The sequence below is a fragment of the Fundulus heteroclitus genome, chromosome 19 (genome assembly GCF_011125445.2).
Source record: "Fundulus heteroclitus isolate FHET01 chromosome 19, MU-UCD_Fhet_4.1, whole genome shotgun sequence".
Lineage (NCBI taxonomy): Eukaryota > Metazoa > Chordata > Actinopteri > Cyprinodontiformes > Fundulidae > Fundulus > Fundulus heteroclitus.
The window spans coordinates 6759822-6785605 of record NC_046379.1 but is presented as its reverse complement, the minus strand read 5'-3'; the positions used below and the strand labels follow the sequence as shown (position 1 = coordinate 6785605).

Genomic DNA, 25784 nt, shown 5'->3' with positions numbered 1-25784 from the left:
ACCTTACACAGTACTTCAAACGCTCTCTGTGGTGCGTCAGGTCTTTAAGGCTTTTTGCACACTTTGACCAGGGGTGCAAATACAGTTAGACGAAAAAAAGCATATCGATAAAATAGAAATCAGATTGATCGATGTTGATAATTATCAAAAAATATATTTCAAATGCAGCCCTGGCCAGTTAATGCTGTTGCTTGATGACCTATTTTTAAATAAAGAACACTGAATTCAAACGCAAGCCTTTATTCAACCAAAAAAGCTGCAAATTTTAAAAACAGAAAGAAAAGAACACATGCTGTCTGAACTCTTTGAAGCTTGGTGGTGACGGAGCTCATCTGCGTCTGGGTTTGTGATTGGTTGGGACGATGTAAAGACTGTAGCATTAAACTATATGCTAGGCTAGAATGCAAAAGGAAGGAAAAATGTTCTTCTATTGAGCTTTTTATTAACTCCTTTTTTTCTATTCAACCACACTAGATATATATTGATCGATATATATCGTTATTGAATTAACGTCTAGCCCTACACATAACCCTTTTTCTTGTTCTTTCACATTAAAGCGGTTTAAAATGGTCCCCGTTTTAGGTCGTCTAGGATCGCCTGAAATATTTCTATATGCTAAATGCCAGAATAATGAGTTTTCCTACAGAACTATTTTATAGCTTTCTTTAAAATTAAAATATTACATTCACAAAAACGACTATGCCTTTGAAATAAATCTATAAAAACCAAGATGATGATGATGATGCCATCCACTATGATGTTAATTCAAAAATATTTGGGTTAATTGGACGCCCAGCTGTGGCTGTATACCAGAATCTGTTTAAAAGGCAATTTGACCTCTGTTCCATTTGGCTGTCGAAAAAAATATTTAAAGTAAAAATATACAAAAAGTAAATAGAAAAATGTTTAAGGCAGTACTTTAAATGCACTACTTCCTTGTGTAGCATCAAAATATATCAGGAAGAAGAATGTGGCCCTTCACAAGTCTGGTTCATCCTCGGGTGTCGCGCTCTCCTGCACAAATACTCATACGTTTATGCTGTTATGCAGTCATGGATTGAGACGGGTTCTGTGTCCCACAGTTGGACACGTCTTGTTGTGAAATGTGTGAATTAACCCCAGGACAAAAGGAAAAGACCTTGTGAAGCTGAAGTTGCTAAGAGAGTTTCATTATCCTCAGGCAAACAAATCCTATATCAATGTGGGCTGAAAGGCCACTCTGCAAGGAAGAAGCCATTCCTCCAAATGCAACATGGAAAAAACACACTTTGTAAATATATGATGGGTAAGAGACTTTTATTTTTGGAGAAATCTCCTGTGGTCCGAAGAAAGTAACATTTTCGTGTTTTTCCACGTCCATCATTACATTTGGAGGAAAAAGGGGGAATCTAGCAAGCCTAAGAATACCGTCCCAGCTGTGATATACGGGGGTGGCAGCATCATGTCGTGTGGACGCTTCGCTGCACCTCGAACTGGTGCAATTCATAAAAACAGATAATACCGTTAAGAAATAACACGTTGTGGAAGTTTTGAAACAACAGCTCAAGACATCAGCCAGGAAGTTGAAGCTTTGGTGCGTGTTGTTCTTTCAGTTGCACGGTGACGCTAGGCATACCGCTAAATTAGCTACAAAGTCGACGCTTAGGAGCGTCCATCACAAAAACTGTGGAAAGAAACTGTGAACAGACGCCCAAAACATCTGAGTTGCCATACAGTTTAAACGGCAATTCTATCAAATATTAATGGAAGCTGACATTTGGTAAATAAAGTTAGTTTTGGTCATCATAATTGACCTAAAACAGGAAAAGAATTCTCACTTTTTACACAGCGAATGTAAACATCTAGTTTCAGATTTAAACTTGTAGTTGACTGTACATAAGATGTATAAACCAGCCTGTACTAGTTGATTTAGGGTCTCCGTTGTTTCTTTGCAGGATGTAACTCAAGGTTTCAGCATCAACGTCCCTCATAAGTTCAACATCCACAACTACAAGTCTCCCACCTTCTGTGACCACTGTGGTTCGCTGCTGTGGGGAATAGTTCGACAGGGCCTGCACTGCAAAAGTAAAAACCTGGGGTGGGGGGGGGACCGTTGCTTCTGCAAGCGGGGATCTTTGACTGCGCCTTTTATCTCAGCTTTGTCTAATTCCTCTCCTTCTTGCCTCCATTTCTTTAAGTCTGCAAAATGAATGTTCACATCCGCTGTAAAGGCAATGTCGCCCCGAACTGCGGAGTCAACAGCGTGGAACTGGCCAACAAGCTCGCAGAGATGGGTCTGCAGGCGGGAGGACTCTCCAAACGAAACACCTTGGTAGAAAGACTTCACTGTTTCCACCGTTACTCTGCATTGTTCCTGCACGAAACGTGGATCTTGTAAACACGTGGATGTTTTCCTGCAGGTTAGGGAGCCAGTTCGGCAGTCGTCTGAGAGGAGGGAGAGTACGACCACGGAGGTTCAACCAGAGACCCCTCGGCTGGGAATCTCCGACTTCACCTTCCTTCAAGTGCTTGGCAAGGGCAGCTTCGGCAAGGTGGGAATAACCTGGATTAATAATGGGAAATGTTCTTAACGTTAAGGATAGCAATTCAGATATAATCGTTACTTAGACATCGCCTGGAAATAGTAAAAAAGAATGTCCCTTGTCCCTTTCTTATAGAGGCTTTTTTGCAGATATCTGTTTAAAGTGGTCCGGTGGCACAAGATTTTGACCTCACACATCAGTTAGTACTGATAGTTATTTTGAAGATTTGTCTTCTCAAACCTAAAGATCAATTGTCATTGCTCAAAGGTGCTCACAACAGCACCTCACAAAGAGAGAAAGAAAGAGACAGAGAAAAAGAGAATACCTATAGAATAGCTAACCAATGAGTGTTTGCGTTATATGACTCATCCAATTACACTAGTTCTCACTAGGTGTGGATGGCGCCAATGGTCTGCATTGGATGGCGCACATTGCGTGAAATAAATATTTATAAATTTTAAACTGAAGCCAAGAGTAACGAGTAACGTTTGTTTTAAAAATGCAAGGAATAGAAAGTACAGATACTTGTGTGAAAATGTAATGAGTAGAAGTAAGAAGTAGGAAGAAAAATAAGTAATGGAGTAAAGTATAGATACCTAAAAAGTGTACTTAAGTACAGTAATGAAGTATTTGTACTTTGTTACTTGACACCTCTGCAGCGCACTGATGATCAGTTCTGTAGGTACCAGCAGTCTGAGAAAATCAGACCGACCGAGCGGTGCTGAGGGATTTGCCCGCTGCAGCTGTGTGACCGTGTGTGTTGTGTCTGCAGGTGATGCTGGCGAAACTAAAGAGCAAAGATCGCGTCTTCGCCATCAAGGTGCTGAAGAAGGACATCATCCTGCAGGACGACGACGTCGAGTGCACCATGACAGAGAAGCGGGTGCTGTCGCTGGCCCGTTGCCACCCGTACCTCACGCAGCTCTTCTGCTGTTTCCAAACACCGGTCAGTGCAGCGTGAACACACACACACACACACACACACACACACATATACACACACGTCTCAGAGCTCCACTTGCTGTAAATAAAGTTATGTGGCCGACCTAAGCGAGGCTTTTGTAGTCCCTCGGCTGAGGTCGTCCGGCTAGTATCACACAGTGACGTGGAGGTAGTGCCGACTGCTGATTGGACAGAAAAAAGCAGGACGAACTGAAAAGTGCTAAATGAATAAATTAACCTTATGAACAGCTTCCAGGTAGCAGCATGAGCGTCAAAACTCTTGTTTAATGAAATCCATCCTCGTGGATTAATCAGCAACTGGTTTTCAGCTAAGAAACATTTCTGAGCTTCAAACTTTGGTGTCAAAAGCTGGATTAGAGATGATTATTCACGCTTTTATCTCATCTCGTCAGGGTTTCTGTTTTTAATAAGGAAGATGCTGACGGTGCTCCAGTTTTTATCTATTCTCCTTGGCTACTGCAACATGTTAGAGCTGATTTTTAAAATTTTAGTCTTTACTTAGAGCCCTGTGCTGGGAAGCCCCAGCCTTTATCGCTGTAGAGTCCTACAGTTCAATTCAATTCAATTTTAGTTATATAGCGCCAATTCATGAAACATGTCATCTCAAGGCACTTTCCAAAGTCAAATTCAATCAGATTATACAGATTGGTCAAAACATTTCCTATATAAGGGAACTTTACAATTATGTTTCCTATATACAGCTCTCCTCTCAGTCTCAGATCTTCCAGTCAAAGGCTGTTAGTGGATCCATAAACACAGATTAAGGCTATAGAGGATGAATCCTTCGGGGCTGAAGACTCCTTTGTTCAGACTGGCTTTTAGCTAGTTTTACACCATATGTTGTTAAATTTATATTGTGGTTTTTTTATGCTTGTTTATATTGTAAAGCATTTGTGATTTTTGACCCATGAAAGGTGCTACATAAATAAAAATCTACTTTACTTACTTGAATTTTACATCACCGTCTCCAGCATTAATCATAGATTTATCCCTTCTTCGCATGGATTATTTACTCTATCCTGGAGAGATAAATGCAGGGGTAGCATTAAAAAAAAATTAAAACCTAGTTCGTTTATAAGATAGTATTTTAAACCATGAAATTAAATCAGCTATAAATATTGTCAGATGGAACAAAAGTACATGAATAGACGTGAATTTTTGTAATAATAGTTAGAAATATCATTACAGTTATCACGAATGCTAACTTAAAATTAGTGTTGCACCGATACCGATACCAGTATCGGACGGGGCTCCGATCCAGCACTAAAATGGTGGTATCGGTATCGGCGAGTACCAACAAATAGGGCACCGATACCATTTTGATGTTTGTATGTCACTTGAACGCAGCCTTTACTCTCCCAACTATACATGTTATATACACTGCAAAAACGGATCTTAAAATAAGTAAAATGTTCTTAAATTTAGTGTATTTGTCCTTGATTTGAGCAGGTAAATAAGATTATTTGCTAATGGAATGAGTATTTTGACCCCTAATATAAGATAATTAGACATCCTGTATTTGAAATAAGATGGAGATGAGTTGTTCCTATTTTAAGTGCAAAAATCTTGTTCCATTGGCAAATAGTCTTATTTACCTGCCCAAATCAAGGACAAATACACACTTATTTTAAGTTCCGTTTTTGCAGTGTAAGTTCACAAATGTTGTACTATTTTGTCCTTTGAGAGCCAAAAGTTTATTCAACTATTGTCACCCATTCCAGGTAGGCTATAAAAAGTTCTACTACCCTAAGTAGTATGCAGTTCTTCATATATATACAGACACACACACATAAATATCAAACAGATGGTATCGGTATGGTATATGTATCGGCCGATACTGCACAGCCAGGTATCGGGTATCGATATCAGGGCCAAAAAATGGCATCGGCGCAACACTACTAAAAATGAAATACATTTATAAATTAAAGGAAATTAAGAAAGACTGGTCCGACCTGTTAAAGCTTTAAAGATAAATAAAATAAAATAAAATGAAAACAGCTGTGAGAATGTAAACTGGTTCCTGAAAATGCTAGAAATGTAACGTGTGACTTCCAGCTTGGGCGTGTTTTAAGCTCACCACGTCTTTCCCGTCAGAAGGCAACTTGCTGTGATGACAGAAGAGGACAAAGACAAAGATTTACATCATTCCAAATGGCATCTAAAACATGCAGCAATTAAGTCATTTTAATGTCACGCACATCATGCCATGTTTTTAGTTTTAAGCCTGCATTTTCTCAGCTGCCCAGCAGGTGGCAGCAGATTTCCATCCCTCTGTCTAAGAGAAGGAGTCTGAGGTAGAGGAGCTGCTCCCGAGGCTTTAGACACAAGATGCTCATAATCTTCTTTAGATGTTTTTAAGCATTCCTGACCTACTTTCTACCAAAAAGAATTGATCTGGAGGTACGATTGTTCCTCCACCTTCCTCTCGGGTTCTTCGGCATGTTATCTGTATCAGCTCCTTCCTGGTAATCGCCACAGACGCTGTTGCACATCAGAACCTTCATGTTGTGAAATCGCCTCATGCAAACGGAGTTAAATTTGACTTGTATGTGCGTAAATGTGTGTTTACTGGTGTGGAAAAAGAAGCGGAGGAAATGAGTAAAGCTTGTGGTTACGTCTGCAGAGGCGGCCACAGGTGACTTTAGTTTTTCAACGCCGCATTTTGTCACCAAGGTAAATGTTTTTCATATCTCTATAAGTGTTAAAATGTGCCAGGAATAAATTAGACTGTTAATTCTTTTACCCACTTTTTTTGAAGGTACGGTGTAAAAAATATATTTTTCTAATAAAAGTACAGCTTATTATTATTATTATCGGCACTAAACAGAGCTAAGTTAGTACAAATTACAGTGCTTTGCAAAACCATGTCTATCCATTGTTATTAGTCACATTTTGTCACTTTACAAATCAAATCAAAAATGTTTTTTTTATTAGGGTTATATGGTAGACCTATACAAAGTATTGCATAATTGTAAAGTTAAAAGACAGCGTGTCCTGCTTTTGAACCTAGATCTTCTTCAAACTTTAAATTTCTTCCTGACCTGTCTTCTGGGTCCCTTAGTCTCCATGATGCTGTATGTTCAGCTAGATTTATATCGAGATTAAATTATGTATGAGTGGAATCTGATTATTTATAAGGAGACTTCTATATGACACTGATGGTACCCCCCCAAAATAAAATCCAGTGCAACCGGAATAAAGAGCACTTTTCAAATTTATATCCGTAAACAATATTAAAAACCTAATGTTTTTGTCCTTCCGCTTAATAATTACGCTCCTTGTGTTGGTCTGAGAGATAAAATTCTAACAAAATATGCTGAGGTTTGTGGTTGTAACGTGCAAAAATGTGGAAAAGATCAAGGGGTGGGAATACTTTTGAAAGATACCGTCCTCTTGCAGTTATTTTCTTCTCTCTGGGCTTATTGACAGTCACCACCAATGAGCCAAGAAAGATCTATGGGTCTTATTATTGTCATTATTTGCAGTTGGCTGCATGGAAATTCATAAAAAAATGACATGTGAAATTTATAAGAAGCGGCCGTTTTTGATCCTTGAGGTAATTTAATTCTGTGCACACGGTCGCTGGTTTCCTTAATAACCCTGCAGCCTGTGTGAGGCCTTTGTGTTCTGTGTGCTGCTGCCTAGATGTCGTCATTTCGTTCTTAACATCTTTATTTCTTTTCCTTTTTTTTTTATGAAAGGACCGTCTCTTCTTTGTGATGGAGTTTGTGAACGGAGGCGATCTCATGTTCCACATCCAGAAGTCCAGGAAATTTGAAGAGGGTCGAGCACGATTCTACACAGCGGAGATCACTTCTGCTCTGATGTTCCTGCACAGCAAAGGCATTATTTACAGGTTTGAGCCAATCTCTCTCTCTCACTCACTCACTCACTCACTCACTCACTCACTCACTCACTCACTCACTCACTCACTCACACACTAGAAAGTTATGGTATGTGTGCACAGAAATTTCCTTCATTTTTTTCCAGAAAACGTGTCTTTGCAACATGAATATTAAGAAGATATTAGAGTCTTTGAAGCAGTAAAAAAAAAAAAAAACATGTTAAGTATTCTGAACTTATGTGTTGCCATGGGAGCTAAAATACTTTCAACGTCTTAACAGCTACACAGCATCGTTTCAAACCATGTTTTGGATTTGTGTGCCCTATAATCAGTGTGAGATACATCGGCTTTGACATATAACATGGATTTTGCTGAAATAATATGATTTCCATACATTAATCCTCATCTAAACCACCATCCCAAAAAGACAAACACTAACTCTTCAAACTACTTTTTCTGTCTAAAAAGTGTCTTATCACATTGAACATTTAAATAATGATTAAAATAAGTAAAGTCCAGAACCATTCCCATTCTGCTGGCACAACGAGCAGTACTGGTCTCTCCTGGCACCGGCTCTTGGATCTCTGGATGTTTCCCAATCTTGATTCAGAGTCGTTGGATGCAAAGGAGAAAAACTCTCCTAAATGATTTAATAGATGATGTCAGCCATATTTCTAAGGTGGAGCAGCCATCTGAAAATAGATGAACGTAGCAATGTAGGATGAACATAAAAACATTTATTGCAACCAAATCTGAACAGGGTGGACAGGCCAGGCTATGACCCAGCTGGGGAAAGGTTGTTGCTGGGTTCTCTTGTTCTTTCTCTTTTTTTGGGGGGGTCTCAGATCCACAGATATTCCTAGAGCTTCTTGGGGAGGAGTCATCATGAGGTGCTGATCAGCCAATCAAAAATGGGCTTGGGATATCTTTAATGAATATTTCACCATAAACAGCCAATAATAAAATAATGGATTCTATTTCTTAAGCACTTTAGTAGAGTGAGACCAAAATTGCAGTAGACATAACTCCCATGAATCATGGCTGTTTTAACATTCTAGATGTCAAACATAATTGTATTGATTTAAAAACAAAGTGTAAAGAATAAAGTGAAGGATGCAGCAACATTGAACCCATCAAAGCAGATTTTTAACAGAAGAAGAAGAAAAAGTTCTTAAATTGCTAATTAGTCCTGACCTGAACCCCAACCCAATATTATGTAAGATGACAATGAAAGTGGAGTGAAGTCCAGAAAACTTACAAATATTCACAAACCTGAACTAACTTTTATTAAGATCCAGCCTTCTAATGTCGTGCTTATAAGTGTCATAAATAAATGTTTGTGGAGATCTTTTTTCTAAAGAAGGTTCAGTGGCATGATTTTTTATGGTTCACTGCCTTTTACTAGTTTAGTCATATTCTATCTATTATTATGGTTTACACGAGAGACCAGATTGCAAAAGTATCGTCAAATATGTCAATGTGTTGACAAAGCACTGAGAATAAACTGTCAGTATATTATAAACTGTTAACTGAATTGCTTTATTGTCCCCCGTGGGGGAAGTGACATTTCAGTACAACCCATCAAGAGAAAGACAAACATGGCTAGACGGTTTCTCTGAGGCTTTGCTGCCATTTACAAGGCGCTGCCTGCTTCAGCTGTTGAAAATGTTATTGTCAGGGCAGTATCTGCGGAATGAAGTTGAATCTATTCCAAGTCAAACGCACTCCCACTTTGTACGCTGATATTGTGTCGAGCTTGTTGGAGTCATAACCCCAGCTGACACAGATGAGAGCAACCAAGATGCTAAAGATCAGTTTGAAGATCCCTCATGACTGATGGGGAAAGGGGGAAGTGAGGGAAATGTGGATTTATTGCAGCTGATGTCATTACTACAGTATCGTACAATAAATATTGCAATCGCATGGTTTCCTAAAATTGTGAAGCTCTGTAATCATGCAATCGGACGCATCACTATACGAGGCTAAAGTGTGTTTTTACCACAAACACGGCTTTAAGTTTGGAGAGTATTGATGCAAAGGATAAAAATCCCATCATTAAAGTTGATAACGGCAGCCAAAGGGAGTGCTGTGGAGCGTCCCAGCCTCTGATAATAAAGAGTGAGACCTCTCGGGTTCTGCCTGAAGCAGCTTGGATGGCAGAGCAGTGGGCCGCCTGCCAGTGCATGATTGCTGGGGAAGGGGGCGCATCATGTGAGCAAACAGTAACTGCAGAGTTATATTTAGTTAACCATGTGTCCCGTAGCAGTCTGCCGCTCACAGCACACACCGTCACAGGCCACACACAGCTCGCATCCCAAAACTACTTCAAATTGATGAGATGAAATTACAGCCTGCACATCAGGCTGAGGAGGAAGAAAAGCCCTCAAGCTGCCTCCTCAATACAAAGTTAAATATAGAGTGCTGCTCATCTAAATCTGTCCTTCGCATTCACCTGTATCTATGTGGCTCTGTTTGTTTTACATAAGACCTCCCCAAAGCCAATCCTGTAAACCTCCCCAAAGCTGATAAAGCTAAAGTTTTTCATATATTGCAGGGCTTCATTTTTCTTTTTTTTTTCTTTTTTTCTTCTTTTTTTCCTTTTTTTTTTTTCCTTTTTTCTCTTTTTTTCCCTTTTTTTTCTCTTCTTTTCCCCTTTTTTTCCTTTTTTTTCCTTTTTCCTTTTTTCCCCTTTTTTTCTTTTTTTTCCTTTTTTCCCTTTTTTTTCCCCCTTCATTTTAAAGTCTGCACTCACGTGCCTGGACTAAAAATATGTTCACCCAGGAGACCCCACTGAGTGCAGATCTACAGAGAGAAACACCTAAGTAAACACTGTATCTCTAATTATTTACTAATTATTTAACTAATAAATATATTCACCATTAAATGGTGCCAATAAGAGTGAAATAACTGCTTGTATAAGGAATTTACAACACAGCGGAGAAGAAGAAAAAAAAACAGTTGCATTTGTGCGTCAGAGCATTTGTCAGCACTTCCTCTGCTCCTCCATGGAAACGTTCACATTTTTTAAACCCTGAGCTTTTACCCTGAAGTTACTCAGAGCCTGCTTCCCATCAGGGCTCCATTCTGTTTGCAGTTTCTGTCGGTACCAGAGCGTCCAGCTGACCCAGTTTGCTCAGAAACCTTAGCATAATTTGCATAATTTGTTAGTATCAGAGGTGCATCTCCATCGGGATGCATTGATGCCAGCGCAGAAAGACTGACAGCGTAAAGTCAAGCAGCCTAAATGGTCACCCTCCAGTGTGAAGTTCGCCGTTTTGGCGGGAGTCTTGATCTTTGGGCGCTCTCCGGTTTGGACTCGTTTCTGGCCGCTCGGTTTAACAAAGAGGAAAGAGCACCATGGGAAGTCGAGTCAATGTTACGCAACCGTCTTAAAGCAGAAAAACAAAGCAAACCAGATTAAATCAAACCCAATAAGTGCTGGATCAGCAGTCAGTCATTCATCTGCTGTTCTGCTGCCTTTATCTCCTCGTTTCATGGAAGTCGCTTCCGGCGGTGTAGAATCTTTTTGTTGCTGGTTGCAACCTAGAACTGTTAATCTACTCTTCTGCAAAGTAAAAAAAAAAAACGTTTTCCTTTGCTTATTCTAAACCTCATCCATGCAACTTCAAGCCTCCTCTGCACGCCGACCTTTGCATGAATGCTGGGTCATCTGATCACAGATTAAAGCTTAGCCCAGGAGCCCACACTCAGCAGGTTTAATCTCCGTGTCAGATGACAAACTGGCAGCTGGAGATGGAGCTTCTTCCTGTGAGCCGTTAGCTGCAGAGACAAAGCAGTGTCAATTCTACCAGAGCTCCCCAAAACCTGACTAAATATATCATTTATCACATTTAGAAAAGACATTTGTCACTGCATCTGTGCAACAGATTTTATTCGAAAGATTACCTCTTGATAATCATTAAGGTTGAATTAAAAAAAGCTGTGTGTATAATTAGACTAATAATTAAATAAAACAAATGCAACATAAGTTACATTTAGTCACATATGATGCAAATATGAAACAACGCAGAATGAAGGGCTGTTTGTGTTGCTGTTTTGTTGCTTTAGACAGAATTTGCTCCTCAACATAGAGAAAAGTAAAAGGAGGTCTTTTTGTGTGACTGAAAGCTGTAGTGACGGTTTAGCAGCTGCGAGTTTCACGTTTAACGTTTGTCTCTGCTGGTTCACGACGAGGCCCACTCAAAGCCGACTGTCATGTCCTCCTGTGTTTGTTCACCCACTTCCAGGGACCTGAAACTGGACAACGTTCTCCTGGACAGAGACGGTCACTGTAAGCTGGCAGATTTCGGCATGTGCAAGGAGGGCATGTTTGAGGGCGTGGCCACGGGGACGTTCTGCGGGACGCCGGATTACATCGCCCCTGAGGTCAGTTTCTATGCTCACACTGAACGAATCCATGGAGAAAGCATACAGTTAGACGACCTATTCCTGAAGCACAGAGTTTCTACATAAATAGGAATTGTTTTTTTAACGACTGGTTTTCTGTTTGGTGAAATTTTCCAAAATGAAACATGATTTAGACACGATTCCTTTTCTGGAGCTTGATTTCAAGTCTGCAAAAGAAAATGGAGGCTGGGAAAAATATTTGTATTTCCTGGTTTTATTTCATTTGCCAAGTTTTTTCCATCCATCCATCCATCCATCCATCCATGTGTCTATCCATCCATCCATCCATCCATGTGTCTATCCATCCATCCATCCATCCATCCATCCATCCATCCATCCATCCATCCATGTGTCTATCCATCCATCCATCCATCCATCCATCCATGTATCCATCCATCCATGTATGCGTCCATCCATCCATCCATCCATCCATCCATCCATCCATCCATCCATCCATCCATCCATGTATGCGTCCATCCATCCATCCATCCATCCATCCATCCATGTATCCATCCATCCATCCATCCATCCATCCATCCATCCATCCATCCATCCATGTGTCTATCCATCCATCCATCCATGTATCCATCCATCCATCCATCCATGTGTCTATCCATCCATGTTTCCATCCATCCATGTATCCATCCATCCATCCATCCATCCATCCATCCATCCATCCATCCATCCATCCATCCATCTATCCAGCCACTCTCTTCTTTTAGTTTTTTTGCTGGTTCCGTGTTTTAAACTCCGACCTCTCTAGAAATCTCTTCTATATATTCACGCTCCACTTTTTAATTATCATTTTAAAACAGCATAATGTAGAGCACTCAGGGTCAACTATGCTGGATGGAGACTGCTGATGCTAAATTATTCTCAGTCTCTCCAAAGATGTTTTAGAGGGATTGGATACAGACTCAGGCACCACAGGGCAGCCTGGTTCTGACTGAAATCAAACTTTCAGCTGGGATAAAAAATGGTTTCCCTGCATCCAGCTGTCCCAATGTATCATGTAGTCCTTGTTGAGTGACGCACAGTCCTGCTATTCTGGGATTGCCTTTCTCTGGCATCAGTTATCCATCTGCAAGATATTCTTGTTTCTGCAAATGAATAAACTTATTTGTCTGAGGATAAGTGAACTAGTAATTCTTGATACCTTATATTCCATGTCATAATAGATTAATAATATGACATAGACCATCATTGTTACAACCTACCTTATGTTTTTAGGTCAGTGCGCCTCGCTGAGCTCCGCCATTTGTTTTTTAGCGGACTTAAATAATGTAAAACAAATGTTCACCTCCTTTTGTATTTTGGGAAATTTACTAAACCTTCGTTATTATAAACAACGGTGCTTATTATTTCTTTTTAAGATCTGCAAACTCTGAGCTCGTTATTTTTAATAATACATAATTCATATTTATAGTGTGAATGAGTTCCTTTCAGCCTCCTGGAGTCCAGGATCCTTGAGCTAACGTGACTCAGTTTTTTCCATCGGACCACCTCCGTGTGAACAAACATCGAGCTCTTTGCCCGTCACTTAACATTTCTTCCTGACTAACTGGAAGGCAGCGTGTGTGTGAGGTCAGCTTGTAAACCTCCCAGTTCGCTCTTCAGGATGCACATTCAGCTGCATGTTTGCTTTTTGTTATAAGCGATGGTTTTAGTCCATGTCCTCGTTTTTAGGAGATTTATCTTCAAACACCGCAGAATGTCTGGATCATGAAAGATCTCTTTATCCAACATGACTAAAGCTCACATTGTGGGTATAAATTTGCTGTTGAGACTCTAATTATCTCCGTGTTGTAGACTTAGATTTAGCTTTACTCTCAGTCAGGTTTGCATCTTTTAACACACATCTGGGCCAGATTTTGTTGCAATGACTCAGGAAAAGTGCATAAACTAAACAGCATGAAATTGTATATAACCCTAAAGAGGTAGAAAGGAAACAAGAATAATAATGTCAGAAATGGTAAACATTGTAAACAAGTAACCTGACAGTGTTTTGAAGATTTAACGTTTATTGAACAGATTAATTTTGTTGAGTGCTGCTTGACCTGCTAACCACCAGAACTGTGGAATCAGTAAATCCCTGCAATAGAGACTTTCTGACAACATCAATTGGCTAAAGGGTGTAAAAAGCTGCACATAATTTCCCAATCCTAGTAAAAAAAGAGCTGAAAGTCTAAAACCACTGCTGACCATAAAGAGCACAAAGGTCCGTCTCACATTTACTGGGAAAAAAAGCATCCTGAAGATCCACAAAACATCTGGGAAAGTTTTTAGAGGATAGGAGAGACAAACGGGGACATTTTTAGAAGGTGTGCGTCCCGTTTCAGCTGGTGTGAAATTATAGAGCCTTTTTTTGGTGGTGTGATTGTAAGAATCTTCAAGACCTGGATGACTTCTGCTCTCTATACCAAAGCTGAAGATTTATCAAAAGTACGTCAGCAAGTCCCAAACAAAACAAAACAATGGTTTTTGAGTGGCCTAGTCAAAGTTCGATGTTATATCTGAAGAATACCCCGTTGCATGACCTTAAACAGAATGTTCTGGCTAAAAAAAACAACAACTTTATTATGTATTAGTGTTTTTATAGTGTGTGTCTTTATGTATGTTCAGGGTGCCGATCTGTTAAAATCTGTTAATCTGTTAAAGATTAAACCTTAATTGAACACAATCTCTCCACAGATCCTGCAGGAGATGATGTACGGCCCGTCGGTGGATTGGTGGGCGCTCGGCGTGCTGCTGTATGAGATGCTGTCGGGACACGCCCCCTTCGAGGCTGAAAATGAAGACGACCTCTTCGAATCCATCCTCAACGAGGACATCATCTACGCATCCTGGCTCAGCACGGAGGCGGTTGACATCCTCAAAGCTGTGAGTCTGCCTACAGCCGTCTACCATGAATTTCCCAAGTTTTTTTTTTTTGTAATTAACAAGAAAAAAGGATGAGGCTTGTGGAAAGCATGAACTTGGCGCTGTAATTTGTCTAATCTCCCTCTGGTGACACAACCAGGAAGGAAATCAAGAGGACTTTTGACCGGCCTTGCAGATAAAAGCTTATTTACTAATTCACTAAAAAACTGGTCGGCTAAAGCTGGATAGTTTTGTGCTTGTTTGTCAGGATTTCATGGTCTGGGTGTGTGTTTTGTTGTCCATCAGACGGAGTGGTGCTCTGTTATTGCAGAAACTGGCTACGGTTTCCAGCCAGCTGTTTGGCCGGAGTCTGTTGCATAACTATATTAAGGCATGGTTTGATTGCCGGCCGTGGCGCTAAAGCTGTAAATACGACACCTCCTCCCCCTTTCATCGCTCCCGACTCTGCACACTCTTCACCTTGTGTCCGCGTAGTGATTCCACCACGCTCCAGGAAAACGTCACGCCAGCCTCCCGTGCTGATTCGTCCTCTGAGGAGGGCCGGTGTGAAGGGCTTTGGAAGCTGTGCTTCTATTTTTACCGAAGGCTTATCCGCTGTAAGATTCAACGTGACTTTGTAAACAAGTTCCTGAAGCTCCGTCGTTCTGCCGTTCAGAAATTTGACAACGGGTCCAAGGTCATAGTACAAACAAAATTTGGAGGTTTTACTTATCAGGACATAAGTTAATAAATTTAAACTGATCTCTACCAGATTCCCAAGACAAAAATACTCAACGGAGTCAACACTAATTGTTTAATAAACAAAGACGAATCAGAAATGGAAAAGTTGCGTGAAAAACTAGGCACACCCCATGATCCAGCAGCTTGTAGAACCACCTTCAGCAGTAGAAACTCAGAGGTGATTTTTATTGTGGAGAAAATTTGGTCCACTCTCCTGTCCAATGCTGCTTCTGTTCATTGAGGTTTGCTAATATTTGTTTTGGCATTTCAATTAGTGTGAGGCCTGTACTTTGAATGGATTTTTCAGGATTTTAACTCTTTTTTTTTTCATTCTGGTTAAGATCAGCTACTTTGTTTTGGATTTTTGTCCCGCTGATGACCCGGTTTGGTCCAGGCTGTCCAGCAGGTGGCCTCACATCTGACTCTAGAATACTTTGGTGTACGGAGCAGTTCATGGTCAACCTGAATCTAAGTCTTTCAAGAAAGGGAGAAGAGACCCTATAGGTCAAGAAACAAAGCAGAACTGAGAAGGAAGACCAAACTAAACTACCAGGCTTTAGGAAGTTTAGGATGCCCTGTCTCCCCGCTGCAATCCCTCTTCAACGACCGCCTGCTTTCCTTCTTCGAACTTCAGATCTTTTGGAGAGAAGAGGCGCTCCTTAAGACTCCCTGGTGGCTTCAGCCATTTTCTATGCTATGGTTTGTCAGAGCAGCAGCCTATCTGCAGCTGAGAGGAAGCAGTTAGTCAAGCTCATCAGGAAGGCCAACTCTGTCCTCCGATGCCCCCTTGACCCAGTGCAGGTGGCGGGTGGACAGAAGGGCTCTGGCAAAAATAACATCTCTGTTGGACAGTGCCTCCCATACCATGCAGGAAGCTGGAACGCTCCATCAGTGACAGACTGCTGCAGCCAAGGTGCACAATGGAGCATTATAGCTGGACCTTCCTGCAGCTGTTAGACTTTATCACAACGCCCCACAAACTCAAGAGGTTCTTTACATCCCAGCTGTTAAATGCATTTTTTTTCCTTCTTGTAAATAGTTTATTTTTCTTTGCACGAAACACACGCACATTTTGTACATTCTTTAAATCACCCAAGACAGTTGCACATTTCTTTAATCAGAGTCAGCTTTTTTTAAATAGCTGTAGAGTTTATTTTTCATATTTCCAGTCCCATTTTCTTACATTTTTGTTTAATTACATTTATAAAAATTTTCTTGTACCTGCTTGCTTCCATTTGCCTTTCACTTTGCTGCTGGCAGACCTGGATTTCCCCATTAAGAGGAAATTAAGGGATATTTCTATATTGTGAACATTGTTGGGCCTAAAGCAAGCAAGCCTACCTCAGTGAATGGTTTGAGTGCTTATAGTGCGTAAAGTGAGCTAGTCCTACTTTATCTGTATTTTCTCTTTTATTTTCCCTCCCTAACCTGCATAAACTATGTCCGCTTACTCCTAAAACCAATCAGTCATACGTATTTGGCCACAATTGTTTGCATAATCAAGGAATCTGACTTTGTTTAGAGAGCTCACAGAGTAGCTACAGACATTTGTGTACATATACAGTATTTTTTTACATATGTGTGTATACATAACGCTGTTTTCCATCCTTTGGGTCTATATCCGCTTTTTAGTCAATCACTCCAATCAATTTCCGTCCAAACAGTGATTGCTACAGTGATCTATTGTCCAAAAGGTTATTGATGTCTAATTTAGCAAATTATTTTTGAAACATTTTATGACAATAGTGTTTTATTCTCTATTCTGCTTTGCATTGTGAACTGGACGTTTGAACACCTAGAAACTGTTGTTCTTTTTTAGCTTTCAGAGCTAATTTGACCTTAATCCCAATACCTCAAAACAAACCTTGGTTCCCTAAACATTCGTATCCACACAGAACTGTGAGTACGATACACAGGGCATTGTTCTTTCTGTTGATTACGCCTCAGCAGGCAGGTATTCATAAAACAATAATGATCTATTGTTGCACAACCTAATAATGCCTGAAGTTTAACAGTTATCTGTTTTGGTTCAAGACAGATTTTCAAACATATTTAGCTTTAGTGTAAAACTGTTAATTGTTAAATTTGCATAGCTACAACCAAAAAAAGTTATTGAGGTTTTTTAAATTATTTCAGTGCTTTTCTGTCGGCTGAAATGTTCCGGCTCCTCGTGTTGCTTGTGTCTTCTCTGCTGGTGAGACGAAAAGAGGCTTTTTCTTGGAGTTAATGCTGACGTGGCAGCTCTGGTTCTGAGGATGGCACAGCAGACATGAAGCAATGTCAGCTGGAAAGATGGCATCAGCTTGAGGGGAAAAAAGCTTTGCTGTCTGTAACCGTCTGAACTGGTTGAACCCCTGAATGGTCTGTTTGACTCAAGCTTAAGTTAACTGTAGGTATTGACAGAATATACTTTATTTTATTTCTGTTAATGATGAAAAATGTGGTCTTCTGAGAGAAAAGTGAAGACAAACGGTTCTTGTAAGTGCTTTAACAATAACAGACTTACAGCCACAGCAATGATTTGCAATGAAGTATAGTAAAGTAAAGAAATAAAACACTATGTTGCCAAAATCTAGCATTTTAAGTATGAGTATTTTAGAAAAGGGTCTAGCTCTCAGTTCTAGGTATTTGTCACCAGAGGTGCACTGATCAGGCTTTTCCTGGGCAAAACCAATTCCTGGTTTTCAGATTTTACTCATTCCAGTTTTTTCCTATAAGGACTATAACTCATAAAAGGAAGAGATAAATGTTTTCCAGGTTCCTTTTATAGAGATAGGAGTTTATGAATCCAGCAGAAATTGGAGAAATTAAAAGAATTTCCCCATTAATGCTTTAAGAAAGATGTTCCAAAGTTTTGTCTGATTTTCACTAAACACAACCAAAGCGTAAAATGCCTGCTTTGCTGGATGGTGGGACATGCTGATCACTGTTCAGAGCCGATCGACAGAAAAATTTAGTCAGATCTCTGGTAATTGATTGGTGCGCTGCATTGGCATGTATACAGCAGGCCTAGGCTTCACCCTAGGCTGTATTTCTGTAATGCTGTTGTAAGGATTAACTGTACATTACTGTTTTTTTTTTCCTCATGTGTCAGACACTGACTCGTCAAATCCTAGGGACTGCTAACTCTTTTTACATCTACATGTTGTGAGAAGCATCACTGAAAGATGTTCTTCCCAATTCAAATCCAGTCATTGGTTTCAGTATCTCCCTTGACAAACCCCACCTGTACCTATAAGGCGGAGAAGATGATCCATTCAAAATGTATAGCTTTGCTAATAATGTGGAAACAGAAAAGCTGAAATCCCATCCTGATGATTCTACTCTCACATTTTGTGACGATCCATTTGTCTCTCCAAATTCCAACATGTTTGGGAATAGTTAAAAGATTAGTGAACTGGGGACCTGTCCGGGGTGTACCCTGCCTCTCGTCTAATGCCCCCCTCCACGGATAAGCGGGTACAGATAAACAGCGCAATCCCACCCAGCTGGGGAATGCGCTGTTGGCCCACTTTCACCAGGTAAATCATCCAGGAACATTAAATCAAAAACTATTAGACTTAAAAGCAGCCTCTTTCCTAAAGCTATGAAGGCTATCGCCCCCTGCTTAGAATCAAAAAAACCATCATCCCAGTTCATAGTCTGTTACCTGTTTACAAACCTGCTGCTGGTTCCACAGGCTCCCTTATATAGGAAAATGTTTGACCAACCTGTATAATCGGATTTAATTTGACTTTGGAAAGTGCCTTGAGATGACATGTTTCATGAATTGGCGCTATATAAATAAAATTGAATTGAATTAATCACAGATGATTACATTGTGTCTGAAACACTAAGGTCTGTTTGCACATTTTGAATAATTACACAGTTCTTTTACTTGAAGATTTATATTTTTGCTAACCACACTCTTAACTTCTCCAGGCATGTCTGCCTACCCAATACGTCCATGCAAGTGCACAGTATTTCATATCGTCCTGTAAATTGGCTGCTAACTGTCTTTTTTTCACTTTAAAAATCAATCAAGTTGAACATCTCAATTTTTGCTAATGGAGCATTTGTCTGATACATTCATGCAATTGCGCAATAATGTATATCGTACTGTAAAGTGACTACTATGTTTTTTTTATTGACTTGAACATTTATATTTTATCAGATGCTAAGGACTAATTGCATGCTTTTAGCTTCTCAGGAAGTGTCGTCTGTGTATTCAACTTGAACATTATGTCTTGATTTGTGTCTGTGTGTTATGTCTGAATTCTGAGCTGGTGTCTCACCAAAATTTGATTATGGTTACATAATGACAATAAAGACTCTTGATTCTTGAGCTAATGCATGGATGAGGAAAAGAAAAGAAAAAAAATTGGAGTGTAAAAATCTTGACTAAAGGAACTTATTTCATGAATAGCAGGCGGATTAGAGTAATTTGTAATTAGACTCGTGGTTAGAGGGTGAGGAAAATGTGTGTGTTTGTGTGTGGAGGGGTCAGGAAGAGCTGATGACCGTAATTCAGACAGAGCTTCTCTGAACTCTGAGGCATGCAGTGATTACTCAAAGCATTTGGTAGCTAGTAGTGTTTGGACTTAAAATACTAAGAGACTTTTCCCTGCCGAGACTTTCAGGTTATTCTAGTAACTGTTTCCACAGAGACAGAGGCGCGAGAAGTTTGTTTTGGCCTTGTCTGAGTGTCACTGCTTTCCCTGAATACTGCTAACGCTCTCCAACAAGCACAGACGACCGAGAATGCAGTTTCCACCCAGCGGCGAGGTCAAGCAGGCGTGGAGAGAGTTTTTTACCCGTGTTTGGGGCCACTTCCTTTAGACGTTAAGGCTGTTGCAATTCAGCTGGGGATTCACTATTGTTTGAGTTTGTGCAACATGGGAGAGTCGAGGCACGTCAGTCGTAGTTCACTGTACGCAGCTGAACTTTGGCCAAGCAAAGCAGCGCAGGGGAGGTGCCAAACAAAACCTGAGTGTGAAAGAGAGTGTTGGGATGGATTTCATCCAGGAATATCCAGTTTGATCTGGCTGAATGAAACTCATGACATTTCTTCATAAACACTCCAACCAAGTCTAGCTTAGTAGTATTGTTGTTGTTATTATTATTATTATTATTAGTAGTAGTAGTAGTAGTAGTAGTGAAATTGAAGTGAAATTTCTTGATTATGATGTGACATTTCTTAATTATGAACACAATCATGGCCAAATAAAGATGATTACACTGCATTATCAGAAAAAAAAGCCAATTTTGTTTATTATTGTTATTGTTTTTTTTAGTAGTGGTGGTAGTAATAGTGATATTATTGCTGTTTCATGCACATGTTTTTGCTTCAGTTCAGCTTTATTAGCAAATTACTTTGCCAATTTGGCTTACAGGATTCACAGTGCGTTTTCAGCCTTTTCTTGTTGTTGTTGTTATTGATAAATCACACATATTTTGGCTTCTGCAGTTCCTGACCAAAAACCCAGCGCGGCGCCTTGGCTGCGTAGCAGCAGACGGAGGCGAGAACGCAGTGATCAGCCACTGCTTCTTCACCGGCATCGACTGGGAAAAGCTAAATCGCAGAGAACTAGAGCCACCCTTCAAGCCAAGGATTGTAAGTCACAAAACTAACTTCACTTGTAACATTTAGCTGAAACCAGATACACTGTTGATTCACAAAGTTTGAGGTAAATTGTATGTATTTTTAGGCAACATTACATACATGCCTCCTCCTTGTATAAAATCATGAAAAATGAAACAACATCCGTCCGTTCAAACAACAATATTCAAAGAGGACCATCAGGAATGTTCAGTCATATTCCGTGTTTTGATGCAACAATTTTAAGTCAACAACAGAGCGAAAGCAAAACACCTTAAAAGGATGCTGGCTGAAGCTGATAAGCGAGCATTATTATCCACAGTGAAAGGAATCCTGCACTGGTATGGGATGAAAGGCTACACAGTAACTATAGACATTTTCCCAAAAGCAACATGAAAAGCCAGATTACTGTTTGCAAAATGGACACGGGGACAAAGACCTTGATCTTTGGGGACGTGCTCTGTGGTCTGTTGAAACAAGAATGTCACTGTTTGGCCATAATGACCATCTTAACATTTGGAGTAAGAAGGGGGAAGGTTGCAAGCCTCTCAACGTCATCCGAGCTGTGAAGTACAGAGCAGGCAGCTTCTTCTTGTATCGGTGCTTTGCTGCAGGAGGGACTGGTGCGCTATACAAAAATAAACAGAACATTATATGAAAACATTGAAGCTGCTTAAGTTAAAACTTGGTGGCTGATATCTCCAAATTAGTGATCCCGGTTCAGGTTTGGAGGAATGGGCCAAAAATCAAACAAACGTTTGACTCAAATCATACGGTTTAAAAAAAGCAATTCCATAAATTACCAGTGAAATGTATGAAATTAGAAATAATGATCTAGAACTGGAAATCTATAGTCTAGATTTCTCAGACACAGAGATGAACCTATGTGTTATTTTTGCTTATCATGTTTCAGACGTGTCTAAACTAGAGGTTGATCTGTATGGTTGTTATAGTGTTTCATCCTAACATTTGACATCTCATTTTCTTTTTTCTTGTCCTTCAGAAAACGCCTCAGGACGTGAACAACTTTGACCCAGATTTCACCCAGGAGGAGCCTACGCTCACACCCATCGATGACCCCATGATCCCTTCCATCAACCAAGAGGAGTTTAGAAACTTTTCCTTCACCTCACCGGAGCTACTCGAGATCTGAGAGGCGCTCATACCCTCCGCTCGTGTCCTTATTCTTTAGTTTTTGTGCCTGTGTCTACAGCAACTCCTTGTACTCTGTTCCATTCCCCGGAAATTGTGGAGGGGGGAGTCAAAAAGACATTGACAGCTCAGCAGGACTCCAGGCTGTAACTGAACTGCTGTGCACTCATGTAATCCCGGACGTTGCGGTTTGATCTGATTGAGAAGTTTTGCTTGTTTTTACTGTCAAGTGGCTTCATTGGCACATTCACGCAAGTGTCTACAGGATGTTTGAGATGCTGTTGTGTTATAATGGAATTCCTTTTTTCTTCAAAAATGAAAAAGCACTTTAAAAAAAATATTCCGCTTTGTCCACTTTTTGCTCCAAACGCTGCACAGAAACACACGAGGGAAGAAACGGAGAGCCAGTTTCACACAAGCCCGCCAGATTCCCAGAAAAGTCCGAATGCCAGTTAATTTGTGGAAAGCCTGACTGGAACAGAATAAAATATTTTGTTGGTGATGCATCCCTGCGCTGGAAAATTACAGACACACACAGACTGGAACCTGCTGTTTAACTAAGTTACCTGATACAAGTATAAATGGATGCAGGTTAAACACAGCTGCTCTTTGGTGAATGAGAGGTTTCACTGACTCAAGGTTAGCTCAATAAGCAGGATTCAAATAAAAATAACAGCTGCTGTGTATTATTGATTTAGGTCGCACCTTGTCACAAAGGCTCTGTCTGTGACGCTCTGTGTAATCTGATCTGGCAGTCACGGTAAATATGATGCAACATTTCATCTGCTGACTCACACCGATGGTGAAACATCCAAAAATCTGCGGATTTCACCACACGGCAACGTAACGGGGAGAGAGTGAATGCAAACTTCGGGATGTTGGCAGGATGAAAGGAGTTGTGGTGAGTCTGCATCATCATTTCTCCACTCCTGGGGGCTCTCTGAACACAGAGCCTGTGAAACGTTCCCGCTCTCTGGGCTGACTGCCCTGCTGGTGTAAATCCAAGAAATGCACAAGAAACACTCAACTGAGTGTTTCAGTCTCTGATGGAAGTAGAAACAAAAGGTAGGAAAACGGAGGGCGAGGGTTTAAACCTTGAACCTTCATTACTCTGACGTCAGCTGATCCTCCGGTGGAGGGGGTGAGGCCTCAGTTGAGCTTTATTTGTCACTGCAAACCAGTCGAGGATAAACAGGAAACCACGCACAACGTCATTGCTGTCACCTTTAATCTAGATGGGAAGAGCAGAGCAACAAAATAGTTCTCAGGCCTTTCTGTGCGGCATTAAGAAGCCTTTATATAGCCCCCTGCGCTGACGGCAGGAAGCCCGGGATAAACTTCTTCTGGCTGAACCTGCACAGACCTGACCAAGCCCGAGCGTTCAGGACACAGACATCTTCCTGCTGGAGCCAAGGAGGAAGCCTGCAAGCTTCACATGTGTTAGTCTCCTCAGATCCACCCGCTAGCTTAGGATGGAAAAAAAAAAAACACCTCCAAACATTCTGACTATAAAAGGTTAATTCCCTGCTCAAATAAAAATCTGTAATTCATACAGTTTCACAAGTTTTCGTCAACAAAACCTAGATTCCCATTCAGTATTGTTATTAGTATTGCACCGATACCAGTATCGGACGGGGCCCCGATCCAGCACTAAAATGGTTGGTATCGGTATCGGCGAATACCAACAAATAAGACACCGATACATTTTGATGTTTGTATGTCACTTGAGCGCAGCCTTCTCTCTCCCGACTAGTATTATACATGTTATAATTTCACAAATGTTGCACTATTTTGGGCTTTGAGAGCCAAAAGTTTATTCAACTATTGTCACCCATTCCAGGTAGGCAATAAAAAGTTCTGCTACCCTAAGTAGTATGCAGTTCTTCATATATACACGCAGACATCAATTTCAAACAGATGGTATCGGTATCTGGGCCAATACTGCACAGCCAGGTATCGGTATCGGGGCCAAAATATGGCATCGGCGCAACACTAATTGTTATCAAACCTCTGGTAAATCTCAGGTTTTCTCAGATATGCAGCGTTGAACAGATGTCTTCTGTTTTTGCTTTAGGTCACACACGTTTCAAAAATATCAAACATATCTTAATATCAGACGAGCAAGGTAAATAGAAAAAAGCTCTTTGAAAGACGGCTCAATTTATTAGGGTAAAAAGGTTATCAGGACCAATTAGCCCCTTAACCTAGTAGCTGCTAGTATCTTCTTGGCAGCAAGAACCTCCATCAAACTTTTGTGATGTCTGGCAGTGAGCCTTTACATCACTGAGGAGGATCTTAGGCCCACTCTGCTTTGCAGAATAATTTTTATTCAGCCACATCGGAAAGCCTTTGAGCATTAGCAGTCTGATTAGGTTTCCGCCAGCATTTCTGTCAGATTTAGTCCAGTCTTTGAACAGGGCACTTTTTGTTTTTTGGGCCATTCTTTCATTCTTTGGGTAATTGTCTTATGATAATAATAATAATAATAATATTTATTGTCATTGTAACATACATTCAAATGGAATTTGTTCTCTGCATTTAACCCATCCCCTTGGGGAGCAGTGGGAGCAATCTGGAGTTAAGGGTCTTGCTCAGGGACCCAGAGTGGCAGTCTTTGGGAGTTGAACCCAGAACCTCCGGGACAAAAGCACAATGCAGTACTCTAACCACTAATCCATCTTTATCCCACAAAACAGAAGTACTGTCTTCCCAGACCGGGAATTGAACCCGGGCCATGGCCACCGAATCCTAACCACTAACCACCAGGGAGCGCACAACTGTGAGTCGACCCATCCAGGAATCGAACCCGGGTCTCCTGCATGACAGCGTCAATCAAGTGTGCTTGAGCTTGGTTATGTATGGGAAATAGTTGTGTTTTTTGTTGTAAAAACGATTAAGGTGAGGATAAAAAGTCATTAGAAATCCATGGTCATAAATCTGACAGTCAGAGCCCCATAAATACTGCTCTAGGCTACCTATTGTCAATCAGACTTCTGTACACCATTAGGTAGACCAATATTATCTTTAATATTACTACTTACTATTACATTACTATTACTGAAACCGCATGTTATGTCTGCATTTCCTAATACCTTTAAAAGATTAATTGCGATGTTTATTAATGGTTTAATGGAACAACCTTTGGGGAAATCTCTTTGAACTGCAGACAGTCACTATACTGCCACAATTCTTATCACAATCTTATTTTTTTGTTGTTTCAATAAACGTCACAATAATTAACTAGCTTGAGCTTCAGGTCATGATCTGTCGTTTGGACATTTTGCTTCAGGATTTTCTGGCAAAAAGCAGAATTCATGGTTCCAAGTTGTCCGGGTCTTGGAACGGCAAAGCAGTCCCAGACCATCACACTTCCCCCGCCGTGTTTGGCGGTGTGTTTGATGTCGGCCTTTTTCTGAACTGTTGTTAGTTTTACAACACACCTAACAGGATGCAAACCTTCCAAAAAGTTTCACAAACAAAATCTTACTACAATGTGTTGGCTTTTTGAGAACTCCAAGCCTACTTAATATTCCCGGGCAGGTTCTTTTCAAGTGATTTCTTGTTTTAAGAGGTCTTCAGCTTTGCAACAATGTGGTTAAGCACAGATGATTTATTATTAATCTACCAAAACAACACCCTACTGATCTGGAAATGCTATATTAGAGGGTGTGTACAGTGCAAAAAAAAAAAAAAAAAAACTCCTGCCTTGTTTTTCTTG

General features: G+C 40.5%; 1 protein-coding gene across 1 annotated transcript in view; it reads left to right on the top strand.

Moving 5' to 3' along the window:
• Positions 1–22404, top strand: part of prkcha (protein kinase C, eta, a) — a 36563-nt gene extending 14159 nt beyond the window's left edge. Inside the window, exons 6-14 of the mRNA XM_012864567.3 lie at positions 1935–2064; positions 2178–2311; positions 2400–2531; positions 3295–3468; positions 7187–7341; positions 11577–11715; positions 14428–14616; positions 20783–20929; positions 21918–22404. Coding sequence (XP_012720021.2) covers positions 1935–2064; positions 2178–2311; positions 2400–2531; positions 3295–3468; positions 7187–7341; positions 11577–11715; positions 14428–14616; positions 20783–20929; positions 21918–22067 — 1350 coding nt within the window. The 3' untranslated portion in view covers positions 22068–22404. The remainder of the gene's footprint in view (positions 1–1934; positions 2065–2177; positions 2312–2399; positions 2532–3294; positions 3469–7186; positions 7342–11576; positions 11716–14427; positions 14617–20782; positions 20930–21917) is intronic.
• Positions 22405–25784: the final 3380 nt, after the last annotated feature.